This window comes from Montipora capricornis, chromosome 13 (genome assembly GCF_036669925.1).
Source record: "Montipora capricornis isolate CH-2021 chromosome 13, ASM3666992v2, whole genome shotgun sequence".
Taxonomy (NCBI): Eukaryota; Metazoa; Cnidaria; class Anthozoa; order Scleractinia; family Acroporidae; genus Montipora; species Montipora capricornis.
The window spans coordinates 4158167-4170666 of record NC_090895.1 but is presented as its reverse complement, the minus strand read 5'-3'; the positions used below and the strand labels follow the sequence as shown (position 1 = coordinate 4170666).

The 12500-nt window shown below is 40.0% G+C and overlaps 2 protein-coding genes across 2 annotated transcripts in view; one reads left to right on the top strand and one right to left on the bottom strand.

The window, feature by feature from the left end:
* Positions 1 to 3483, top strand: part of LOC138029723 (fibroblast growth factor receptor 4-like) — an 80091-nt gene extending 76608 nt beyond the window's left edge. Inside the window, exons 21-25 of the mRNA XM_068877481.1 lie at positions 1 to 69; positions 219 to 259; positions 920 to 1016; positions 1541 to 1640; positions 2374 to 3483. The exon at positions 1 to 69 is cut by the window's left edge and continues 2 nt beyond it. Of these exons, the coding sequence (XP_068733582.1) occupies positions 1 to 69; positions 219 to 259; positions 920 to 1016; positions 1541 to 1640; positions 2374 to 2439 (373 nt within the window). The 3' untranslated portion in view covers positions 2440 to 3483. The remainder of the gene's footprint in view (positions 70 to 218; positions 260 to 919; positions 1017 to 1540; positions 1641 to 2373) is intronic.
* The window catches only part of LOC138029742 (fibroblast growth factor receptor 2-like), a 466762-nt gene that overhangs the window by 247897 nt on the left and 206365 nt on the right, over positions 1 to 12500 (bottom strand). The window lies entirely within an intron of this gene.

Here is a 12500-nt window from a genome sequence, read left to right as displayed (position 1 = left end):
TCGGTTGCCAGTTAAGTGGACAGCATATGAATCGCTGCTGTATGGAAAATACACCACAAAGAGTGACGTGTAAGTAGACTTACCCGTTTTCGCTTCAACTTGAAGGTTGAGAAGCGATATTTCGTCGAAAATCGAGTTCACCTGCCATTCGACCATGCATGACCTTAAATTTGAATGTACAAAATGATAAGTCTGTGGTGATTTCATTTTTTTAACAGATGGAGTTATGGAGTTGTTCTTTACGAGATCTTTACCGTAGGTAAGAATCTGTGGACGCAAAAGTTTGGTTATTTACTGTCTTCGAGATCATCTCTTTAAGTACTGTAAAATTCTGATTTTGGATCTTGCAAATGGCCCACTTGATATGTCCAGAACTGCACCTAATTAGAGGCACGCGGATTTCAATAAGCGTCACGAAGTGTCCCCTTGCTCTTTTCTATGACTTCAACATCACTTGTGTCTCGGAATACTAGACAATTAACGCCTCGAAGTGTCCCTCAAATACTGCTCCTCAGGTAACGATAAACTGTTGCATTTACCCTGAACTCAAATAACTCTAACCTTTACCCTTACTTCATTATTAGAAATAGGTAGCAAAGGCAGGGACACTTCGTGTTGGATGTCAAAATTCAGTGTCAACTGCCGTCTTGAGGATCGGTATTCAGATTTCCTCGGTAGATTCGCTTTGAGAATCAACTTAGAGAAAGCAGGATTAGCCTTAAGCCGCCAGCTGATTAAAAAATAATAATAATTAACTAGAATAATTCCCATACACAGACTCAGAGTAGGGAATTAGGATTCAATGGTATCCTAATCTAAGTCATAAATGCGTTTTGTCGTCATGGCTAGCAGTGGATGGGAAGTTAACAGGGATGGTGGGTGCGGGTAAACATTTCCTCCTCTTTTTTTTTCCTTCCAGGTGGTTCTCCATATCCACAGATGGATGGCAAGAAAATTGCAAGTTTGCTTCAGCAAGGTTACAGAATGCCGAAACCACAACACGTGGACAATGACTTGTAAGAAAAATGCTGTTTTGTTTGTTTTACACTCTGCTTTGTTTATCCTTTACTTTTACGTCATTTAGTTCAACGACAACGTCCCAAAGAGAGTTCAATGTAGAAAAATAATCGTTCGCCAACTGCGAAATACCTTTTGGCGCATAGCACACTTCTTTCATTTGAATTATCTGCAAGACCTTAACCAGAACCGTAACCATAAAGTAATACATGAAGTTCTTAATAGGCTTAAGTAGACACCAAGTGTCACATTATGACATGTATGCAAAGTAAAAAAAGTTGATGTTATGATAATAGGGTCACTTTGCGACACCAACATCAGGTAAAGTGAAGGTCATTATTTTGCCTCAAACGACAATGATGACCGAAAATAATATTGTAAAATTGCGTATTCCAATCTCAAAGTTGGATGCCCTTGACATTTGCATTCAAGGCCTTCAGTTAGCTTAATAAATAAAATTTGATTCAATACGACTTGTGCTTAGGACACAGTAAGGAAACAGTGTAATGAAATTATTCCCAAGGTATCAAATCATGATGAATTGCTGGCAAAATGAACCTGAAGCAAGACCGTCATTTGCTGATTTAACACAACAGCTAAAAGAAATGGAAACCCAGCACAAGGTCAGATTCTTTATAAAATTTTCATGCAAGCCAATAGCCAACTTCTATATGTCCTGTGCGTTGATTCAGCAGCTTTATGGGCATTTATCAATATTTTTTTATTCGTATTAAACTTCTCCTTAAGAATTATGAGACAAAGAAAATATCGCCAAGCTGTGACTTTTTTACGTAATAGCCTCAGACGCATGGCCCAGTATCAACTGAAGGCACTACTGAGTGGTCCTTCAATTTGAACGTGTAGACCTTACAGGAGCGTAGAGCGTGGATGATACTTTAATTCAGTGCTCGTTTTTGCTGCGTAATTTCAAGTGAGTTAAATACGTAAGTGACAAAAGCACTTTGGTCGATGCATCACAAAATTGTGAAAACAAACCGGACGAGTCATAACGAAGCATTTTCACTCACTGGACCGACAGCCATGCTGCTTTGCTTAATTAAACAAAAAGGGTAAACCTAATCCAAAAAGATGGTGTTTTTTATGGTCACTTCGGACCACAAAATGGCTGCCGTTTCTCTGTCTAACGGAATAGCAGTATGGTCACCTTGACGTCATATAAGTGGTTCGAACAGGTGGCAGCAAGGTGTGAGAGATGTATGGGACGTATAACTTCTTGTTTTCAACAAAGAGGGAGGGGGGGGGGGGGGAGGAGGAGATCTTTTGTGATGTAATTTTGTAAACTAAATGGAAAAAGAAAAGCATCTTTCAATATGTGCTTTTTTATTCCTTTTGCAGAGGCTGCTCAACATGCATATTTACAACAATGAACTGTACGCAAATTTGGAGGACTTGAACGCATAAAATAAAATGCAACCTTAACTCTTCTGTTTTCCAAAAGGAACTTTAATCATTTCGACCTCACACTTGACTTTGATGAGAAATCTCCCCCTTTCAAATAATCCAAAGTGAATCAACATCTAAATGTCATTTTAATTGATTTACTTAAATTGATTAGTCTCTTTAAGAGGCAGGTTTTTCGTGCTCCTCGGATAGTTGCAATACATCTATTATGTGAAAACAGGAACTAGGGATCATGGATAGGACCCTTGCTTCGAAGTAGTGCAGTTGTGGGCAAAATGGCTTCTAATGTTTTGTTAACTTGGCGCAATTTCTAAGACGCATAAAATGTGAAATTTCGAGGAGAAATTTGGAAATTGTAATTTTTAGCTACGACGAATGGATTTATTTTGACCATTAAGAACATTTTGGCCAGCTGCACTTAAGAACTAAAGGAAAAAAAAACGTTGGAGAATTTTAGGAGGTAATCGAAGTGATATGAAACATTTGGTCGTATGTACGAAGCTTTTTCTTGATTACAGGGCGTTAAGGTCCCTTAAACGCCAAATGGACATATCACCAAGGAATACCATAAAGAACATTTTATACCCCATTGACACCAACAAGACATGCCTAATTAAACTGGGTTTAACAAAATAAAAATAAGTCACAGAAAAATGTAGGACTGGCTTTCACATGACATTCAGGTTTGTTTCAACACATGCTTTTATCTGTGATAAATTCGTAGTCGACAAAAGTCAGTAAATATGATTTAAAAAGAAAACACTTTGAAACCGTGTTTAACTAAACATGTTTAAAACATGTTTAAGGTTTGGTGTGAATGGGGCATTAGACAACACTTAATTTGTAAACATACAAGATTCCTTCTTGGAGCAATAGCTCTTTTGACACACCCATTAACTGATTTACCTTAGCTAAGGCTTATCCGAAACGGAAACTCGCTCTTTTAACAATTACAAGAAGTCTTAGGCAGTACAATTGTAGAAGAAAGGTTTTACTTTTTTATAAGACGTGTAAACGTAAATAAACTCGGGTATTTTTAAGTTGTTTAGAATTGTGTTCTTGTTAACAAATAGATTCCATGTTGCTGTGTATTTTTTCAGTAATAAATCACAGATGACGTCAATTAATGTGGTAAGAGGGAAAAACGTCTTTGGTGATCAATACGGAGCTTACGCAAGGAGACGACGACGGCTACGAGAACGCCACAAAACAATAGCTCTAACGAGAAAAAAATAAAAGTTCTGCACACCCTGCACGTGCGTTTTTTATTTTGGTGCATTTCTTTACCGTCCTCGTCCTGACAACAGGAGCTTACGAAACGACGACGCCGACGGCAACGACGACGCTACAAAACAATAGGTTTAGTAAGCAAAAACAATGGCTCTGGACGCTTTGCACGTGTGTTTTACATTTTAGTACATTTCTTTGCCGTCATCTCCTAAATGACCAAATTCAAGGTTCTGGGGAGGACGTTAGCACATGACGATGAATTCTCAGTTCTCTCTCTACGCTTCCAACTCACTCATACCAGTTTAATTCCTCGACAGTTCTACACATTTTTAACGCGAACTCGTATTTAAAATGAAGTCCTCGTTGCCGTCGCCGTCCTCGTTTCGTAAGCTCCCTAACAACGGGAATTGAGCACATTTCAGGTTGTGTAGAGGAGCATGAGAACATGACGAAACACTTTTGATTTTATCCCCAAACAACCACACCGTTCATGCCAATTTTATTCCCGCAATGTTGATACAAAATTTCCATTCCGAACGACTAAAGGTTATAACGAAATTATTACAATAACGGGAAATAGTATTTTTAGACGACGTTCTCGTTGCCGTCGCCGTCGTCCTTGCTTAAGCTCCCTAATTACTGAACAGACGCACAGCAAAATAAAATCGTTGTGTTTTACACAATAAATTATTAAACTGTACAAAAAAGCATATTTTATTGTAAAAAACGCTTCATTTGGCTAAGTCTATGCCTAAAATTGGTTTTAGGCCTAGGGTTAGGCTAATTGAGGGTTTTGGGTTATCTTCGAAAAGGTACAACGATGACCTGCAACGAGTGACCCGTTAAAAATGATCCGTGTTTTAGACCTTCCGAAGAAATCCTGAAAATGAAAAAAAAAAAAAAAAGGAGGTCACATTCGCATTTGAAACATTGGCACGTCTTTAGCTTTTCCAAGTGCACGTGGTCTGAAAGGAAAAAGTAGAACAATTATTTTAAAATCATTCTTTGTAATATTTTACGTCAAATGAGCCTCGACTTGGTAGCTTTATGTATTAATCAAATTCTGTGCCTCCCATTTCACGATAAAAAGCAATTACCAATTTTACGCAAGTTTCTTCTTAAAAAATATATTAATTGCCGGTAGTAGAAAATGTGGTGGGCTTAGCAACATTCTAGCTCTTTTAGAGAAGGCTCCACACTCTCCAGAAAAAAAGTGGCCTTTTCCCACCCCTTCCCCCTGGAACGAGCTTCCCCCTCCTCCTCCGGGACGAGTGGAATAATTTCTCTTTGGAAAAAGGGAGGGAGGGAGGACAGATGTTCGGGAGAAAAAATAAAGAAGTGAAGAAAAAAAAAAGGATGCTTAAGTAATCAACAACAACTACATACCGATCAAGTCCTTGACCTCTTAACAAAGGGAAAGATGTTAATAAAATTTCTATAAGCATGAAAAATGGCAAACTGAAAGCAAAGCCAGTTTGCTAAACACGACATTGGGTGACTAAAGGCGCCGAAAGGGAAAAAAAAAAGAAAAGAAAATTCGCTGTTTTGCTTTTGTGTTTTTCTGCTGTTTAGTCGTAACATGTCCAAGATGAGCAGAGAACGAGAAAGGAAAGGAACAAAATTTCAAAACGCACCGTCAGAGACCTTATTTTGTTCATCAAATACTATTGTGCATTGGCGCTGCCGTCCACATCGCCGTCGTAAATCTCTAACGACGATGGCGGCTACATGAGCGTTCTCTAAATATATCATTTTATGATGCTGTAAATAATTTGGTGATCACTCCAAGTTATTCGGCACAGAAAGTGTGTACCAATATTCCAAGAATACAATTGCTACGACAAAGGGCGTGGATGTTTGGGGATAACATTTGAATGAATTTTTTCATCAGGTGCTCGCGTCCTACACGAAATCTGAAATATGGTCATTTTACACGTACGTCATTTGAAAGCTTAAAGCAACGATGATGTCAAGGAAAGCGAGAACGGCAGAAAATAATGGGTTTAATTAATGAACAAAAACGATGTACACTCCGCACATGCGTTTTAAATGGTATTATTTTTGTCCAACGAAGTGAAATGACAAAATCTGAGGTTTTGTGGAGGACGCGAACACCCCATGATAAATGTTTGATTTTTATCTCCCAAAACTCTACACCATTCTTACCAATTTCATTCGTGGAAGTTTGTACACATTTTCTATGGGAAATGACGTGGAATTATCCCAGAGTTGTTATTAGATCACGAAGTTATGTTTTTTCGAAGAATTTTTCGTAACCGTCGTCGTCGTCGTCCTTGCTTGAGGTCCCTATTTGGGAGTTTTAGCAAGGACAACGCAACATCAGCGACAACAACGGCGACGGCAACAAGAACGTCACAGATTTGTATATTTAGCTGTCAAAAACAACACCTTTGCACGCCCTGCACGTGCGTTTTTTGACTTTTGTCCATTTCTTTGCCGTCGTCAGGAAAACAAGACAATAAGCACTTAATGACTGGCCCCTAGGAAAACAGTGAGTTTTGTTTCCCCGAGACCCTCAATGTTGCCCGAGGCGAAGCCGAGGGAAACAGTGAGGTCGAGGGGAAACAAAACTCACTGTTTCCCGAGGGGCCAGTCATTAAGTGTTTTGTTATACCTCCCAACTCAAAATAGAACAATACACAGATAAAAATTATTTGCTTGACGTCGGCTTGCGTACGGATTTGCCGCCGTTTCAAAGGTGCACGAGCTGATCACGTGTGAGTCGAAAGTTCAAGTTGTTGCTGCCCTAGGGCGTCATGAAGTTTTGTTCGCCCTAGGGCGTCATGAAGTTATGACCAATGGCACGTGACACGTTCTCCTCCAATCAGAAAACGTATTTGAGTTGGGAGGTATAACAACGTAAAATAGCCAACTTTGAGGTGCTATCAAGAACGTCAGCACTTAAGGATAATTTTTTTTTAAGTGCCGCTCAGACGAGTGTCATTTTTGAGGAACTACCACACCCTTCTCATATTAAATTAATTAGTCACTAAGTAAATGCAATAACGCGAATTTATATTTTGAGACGAGGTTCTCGTTGCCGTCGCCGTTGTCGTTGCTTAAGCTACCTAATCCGATAATAATAATATCTGAACTGCTAATCGCCCTTACTCGTAGTCGGAGACTGAATTGCTAAGGACGGTGCTCAACGAAGTCGGACCAAGGAGCTGTGCAGCCAGCTAGGCGCTCGGCCTTAACTTAGCACTATCGTAAGTATTTCGCAATTATTCCATTTTGTTCAACAATAGGGGCCAACTATTATAAAACTGCATTTTAGGAACGGTTCTAAAGTGAACACAAAAAGTGAACGATTTTCTATTGAATGCTGACGCTGTCGTCAAAACCTGGAAGTTGCTGATTTCACGTTTAGTGGACTACGGCAAAAGAACGCACTGAAATGCGTGCCGCTCGTGCAGCAGGTTTATTTTTCCTTCTTCAATCTATGATCTTAAAACAGTAGAAGCTCTTGAATTGATTGCCTTAATAGTATACCGCCATCAAGTTGAGTCAAGGATCATTCTCGCACGTCGAAAGCCGTACTCCTTAATTACGAACTGAGCCTTTTATGTCGACCTTGTGTTTAATATCGTCCGCCTCAAGGACCCCAAGGGACTTACATCCTTCTTCTTCTTCTCCCAATAATTTTCTCAATTGTTTATCATCCGGTAAGCGGATGCCATCGCAGCGGTGAGGCTTTCCTCTTTTAATGATCATTACAGCGCATTTGAAAATTCTAAACTTCTTTCTCATCTCTACCTTGTTCCCATTTTCAGTACAGCTTGAGGTCATCCATGAAAAACAAGTGATTAATAATCCCTTTACCATTTCCAAAGTCGCAACCACCTTTCACCTTCCCTAGAACGTCGGAGTGTAAGTGGTATTAATGACCTCATTAATGACAGTGCAAAAAGGAGAGGTGACAAACTCATCTCTCTGAAAAATTCCACGTTTAATGTCTACTTCACCCAGTTTGACCTCAGGGTGTTAGCTCTGTTCTCCAGCCCTCCATGCTGCTTGTCCTCGAGGAAGAAAATAGCAAAAGAACAGCAAGGATCGTCGGTTTACCATGTATTAGAGGCCCTTACGTTGCCTTAACCTGTCAAAGTTACACAGTTTGGAGGTGCTAATGTTCAGTCCAGTATTGAATATGCCAGTTACATGTGAAATAGAATAACATTTAGCTCGTCATCAGGAGGCTTGATCATAACGGACAAAACAGCTTTTTGTATAATTATTTCTGAAGCCTCGAGGACAAGCAGCATGGAGGGCTCCACGCACCTTATTAACTAGGAGTGCGGTACCACGTCAAAGGATTTCCTGAAATTAAGGCCCACAGACAGATTTTTCACGCGTTGCTAAAGGAGTGAAATGTTACTTCCGCTAAGTGACGTCATCATATCATGAGCTCACAAGCAAAAGACACCACACGAACTCTTGTTTCCATTGAAGGTGTTTCCTCGCCCTTCCGTACGCTCGTTCTCAGATCAACTGCGCATGCGTAAACGAACTGACTTCCGGTTTGAGAAAAAGCTAAATTTGTCATGTCGACCTCCATGCTGTGTTTTAATTAATGTTACATTTTTCGGATGAGCAGTGAGTGTATAGTGGGCAGGACAAGCCTACAAAAAGCTTCTAGCCAGTAGTCAAGTTCCACGAAACATAAATTGCTCCATTCTGTTCTCACTGTTCGTCTGTCAAAACACCTTTTAGGAAAAGGCGGCGTGGATGACGAGTGCCAAAGATATTGATGATCACATCAATGTCAATCGCTCTGCCATAGCGGATGTTCATCATCGCCAGACCTGACTGTCTATCTGTAGTCATTATACTTCTTTAAAGATCTTTCGCACTCTGCGGAAGTAACAGGTTATGTGCAAAGAATGCGAGGTAGCACATTTATGTTGGGAAGGAAAATAGGCACTTTTTGGAAGACTCGATTTGTCAGCCACTTCTGACCATTTGCTATGTCCTCGGCCAAGACCCAAACACGGACCACGCGATCTGGAGTCGAGCGCTCTAACCACGAGGCCACCGGGCCTCCCCGATGTATACGTAGCACACGTTTAATTGTATACATTTCAATGTAGCACACGTAAAATCATTTAAATTGACACCAATTTTTTCTTCCAACACGCAATGAAGGTATAACATATATGCTTAAGAGCCGAAGCCTTGACGCCAAGGTCTGTTTGTAAACACAACATGGTAGTCTCCAGCACTGCTCACGTCTGCGTTGTGGCTGGAAGATACTGATTTCGCCATGATTTGATAATATGAAAGGAATCGCTATGCATTATGGATGATACATTATGGGATACTATTCATTCCTCCCCTGATTCATCTCCACTTTAATTTCGTGAATCATTGTTAATTGATTCTCTTCCCTGAAAAAAATTCTTATTATCTTACACTGATCTAATTCTTACCTGATAACTTCATATTGCAAGCAAGAAAATAGCAAAAGAACAGCAAGGATCGTCGGTTTACCATGTATTAGAGGCCCTTACGTTGCCTTAACCTGTCAAAGTTACACAGTTTGGAGGTGCTAATGTTCAGTCCAGTATTGAATATGCCAGTTACATGTGAAATAGAATAACATTTAGCTCGTCATCAGGAGGCTTGATCATAACGGACAAAACAGCTTTTTGTATAATTATTTCTGAAGCCTCGAGGACAAGCTGAATATTTATAACCATACATAAGGAAGTAATAACCTTATCGTAAAAGTGAGGCTGGGAGGAACGGGTAGGTTAACTGTATAAGGAAGTAGAATGCCCGAAGCGTAAAACTCAAATTAAGGCCTAACCAAACCGTCTCGCAACATTTCGACGCACCATCTTACAACATTGTTGCATGATGTTGCGACATGTGATGAACGGGCTGGCCAAACGCACGCAACATTTTCAACTTTTTTTAACGCAACCTGTGAATGTTTATGCGCCCAGGCCCCTGGCTCGCAACAAGTGGACCTGGCGCGCACACCCTAGTGCAACAATGTTGCGTGAACGTGGCCAAACGAGCTCAACATCATGCAACACTGATCCAAAAATCGCGCAAAAAAATTGACCGTTTTCAAATTTGATCCAACATATTGCAACAGGGTGGCCAAACGTATGCAGCAAGTTGTGCCCAACAATGTTGCAAGCTCTATGCGGAAAAAGGTTTGCCTCTGACTCTTGATATTTTTCAACAGACGTTTCGGCAAATTCTTAAGGCTTCATCAGTGATATGAAAGCGAAGTTCTTTATCATACAAAGCAATGTACGTATGACGTTCTTTATCAAATTGAAGCTTAATTATCTCTCAAAAATGCGTGGTAATCCCCAATTTCCTTTTTGAATACAAAGAGTACTTAGTAAGATCAACTTTCTCCGGATATTTTTAAACTGCGCGAAAATATTTCTGCATTAGTAAGCATCACTGATAGGAAACCCGAGTATCTCGAGATGCGCAAAAAGTATGCGCGACAGCAATAGTAGGCAAAGCGCCGGTCAGAGCCGTAAGTACTAAACAGTACAAAACGCGACCTACAAACTCTGAAAATGCCTCGGCAAGGAACGTCTGGGCAAGAAGCCAAACTGTTCCCTGCACAATTATTGAATTTTAATAAAGACGGAAGCATTCTCGAACCCAGTGCTTACGCTGCTTCATCGCCGGCAGTCATGCGCAAAAGAGCTCTGGGGTCGAGATTGAGACGGAATTTGAAGGAAAAATTAATAAACAACCTCTTTTTTGGTCCCATTCCACTAGCCTGCGATCAGGCTCTATTTTAGTTTCGCGTGGTACGTAATGTGGAGTTGGCGAAACGAAAAATAGAGCCTGAGCAAATTCCTCTTCGAAATTCCTTCCGCCCACTTTTTTTGATTGATTGACATGTCCTTCATCGGCCAATCAAATTTACTTCCCTTACACCAATACACGCGTGGACGGCAGATTCACGCTATTTTGTTTTGACCAGAATTAATTACCGTGGGAGGAATATTGTAAACGAATTCAAAAGTTACCGTTGGCTTTAATTTGAGAAAAACACATTTAACGCATGGGGAATGTTTTCGACGACTATATTGGGGCAAAGGCCGGTGTCATTCTTCCTCCGAACTTCACTGAATATGCATCTTTTAAGCTTGACATCTTTTAAATTTGTGATTGAGATAACCTAGCATTTTGTCGTTGGATGGTTTGGCAATAGATATTTAAAGAAAAAAAAAGAGAAATACATTATTCGTTTAACGTGTTTGCCCATGAAGGTTTCTTTGGTGATTTTTTTGGGTAATATCTTCAGTATTTCTAAAATTGCGCGGAGTAAAATCATGATAAGTTTGGCTGTTTTAAATTTTTTGATGGAGTACGAACAGTAAGATGGACTCACAAAGTTTCTTTTATTTTTGTGCTATTGGTCTCTCTGGAAACAAGCCATTTTAGTTTCTGGAGTGCCAGTGTTAAGTTAAATCAACTGAAAATATTATGAAGCAATCTTGACTCCAAATTGTGCAAACAAACCGTGTCATGTACAGTAAATAAATAAAGCCGTTTGATACACAGATATTTCAAAACATGCATTCGTGTAACTTGCGATTTTATCAGCATCTCCTCCTGTTGATATATATGTCCTTTGTCTCATCCAGGAAATCAATATGCATCGGCTTTCGCTTTCACTGCCATTTGAAAGAACCAGCTATTTAGCTTTCAAAACATAGGGGAAGTTTGTGCCAAAGTACTTTCAACCACATGACCACAGACCTCGGAATCGCTAATTTCATTTGTTCCAGAGATTCAAACCCGATTCTGGACAAGTTACGAGATGTCTCTGATGGCATATCTCCATTTATACAAATAAAATCGAGTTGCACCGTTTACGTCACTGTAAGAACAAAAGGCAGCAAATTTTTTCGTACACTTATGGCGGATTAGTCTCGAGGACCTCGCAAGAGCTCGGCGCAATCACGATGGCATTTTCACTTCCGGCGTTTAAACAGCCAATCACATCACGAGTTTGGTCCGGAATTCTTGAGAGACTTTTGGTCAGGCCCAATTTTAGCGAGCGACGACATAAGAAAACATATGGGCGAAGCTAAAAATGGGCCTGATCGCACGTTACATTCCACTGACCGGCTGTACATTTTTTGGAAGTTGCATCATGGGATGTCAATTTCATACTTCCCTGTTTCGTGCAAATTCCACCCAACTTTGAAGTGAACATTTCACTTCAACATTGAGTATTACTTTGTGGCATCGGACTTTTGTGATTGGCAATCATGTATTCAGCTCTTTTCTGTATTCTGACTGGAATCCTCTTAGTTTTCCCAGAAACAGGTGAGTTTTGGTAGCTTTACTTTATATATTTTGTAACGGAGTGAAGGTCTGTGGCATTCACAATCACTTGCAGTACTAGTTTTAATATTAAATTTGGGAATGATTGACAGGACATGATGTTTACAGAACGGTTAATAAATTGTTCTGCCTAAGTGGCAAATTACATGAGCCGGGATGGCTTGTTTAGCCGAGAACCAGGTGCGTCTGAGAAATACACCAAAAATCAAGTTTGCGATTACATGGAAAAATCTGAGCCCAGTTAGCCAGGATCCTGGCATCTTAATTGGGTTGGGTGGGGTCGGGTTTATATTGTTTCATCGTTTTTTGCTCTTTTATTTCCTTTGCGTTACGTCATATGTGAGTTTCACAGGTTTTTCACGCTGAGGATGAGCCAATAATTAATTAATTTGTGTTATGTCATATGTGAGTTTCACAGGATTTTTACGAAGAGGATGCCCTTACCAAACCAACCTTATTTTTAACCTGGTTTGAATCTG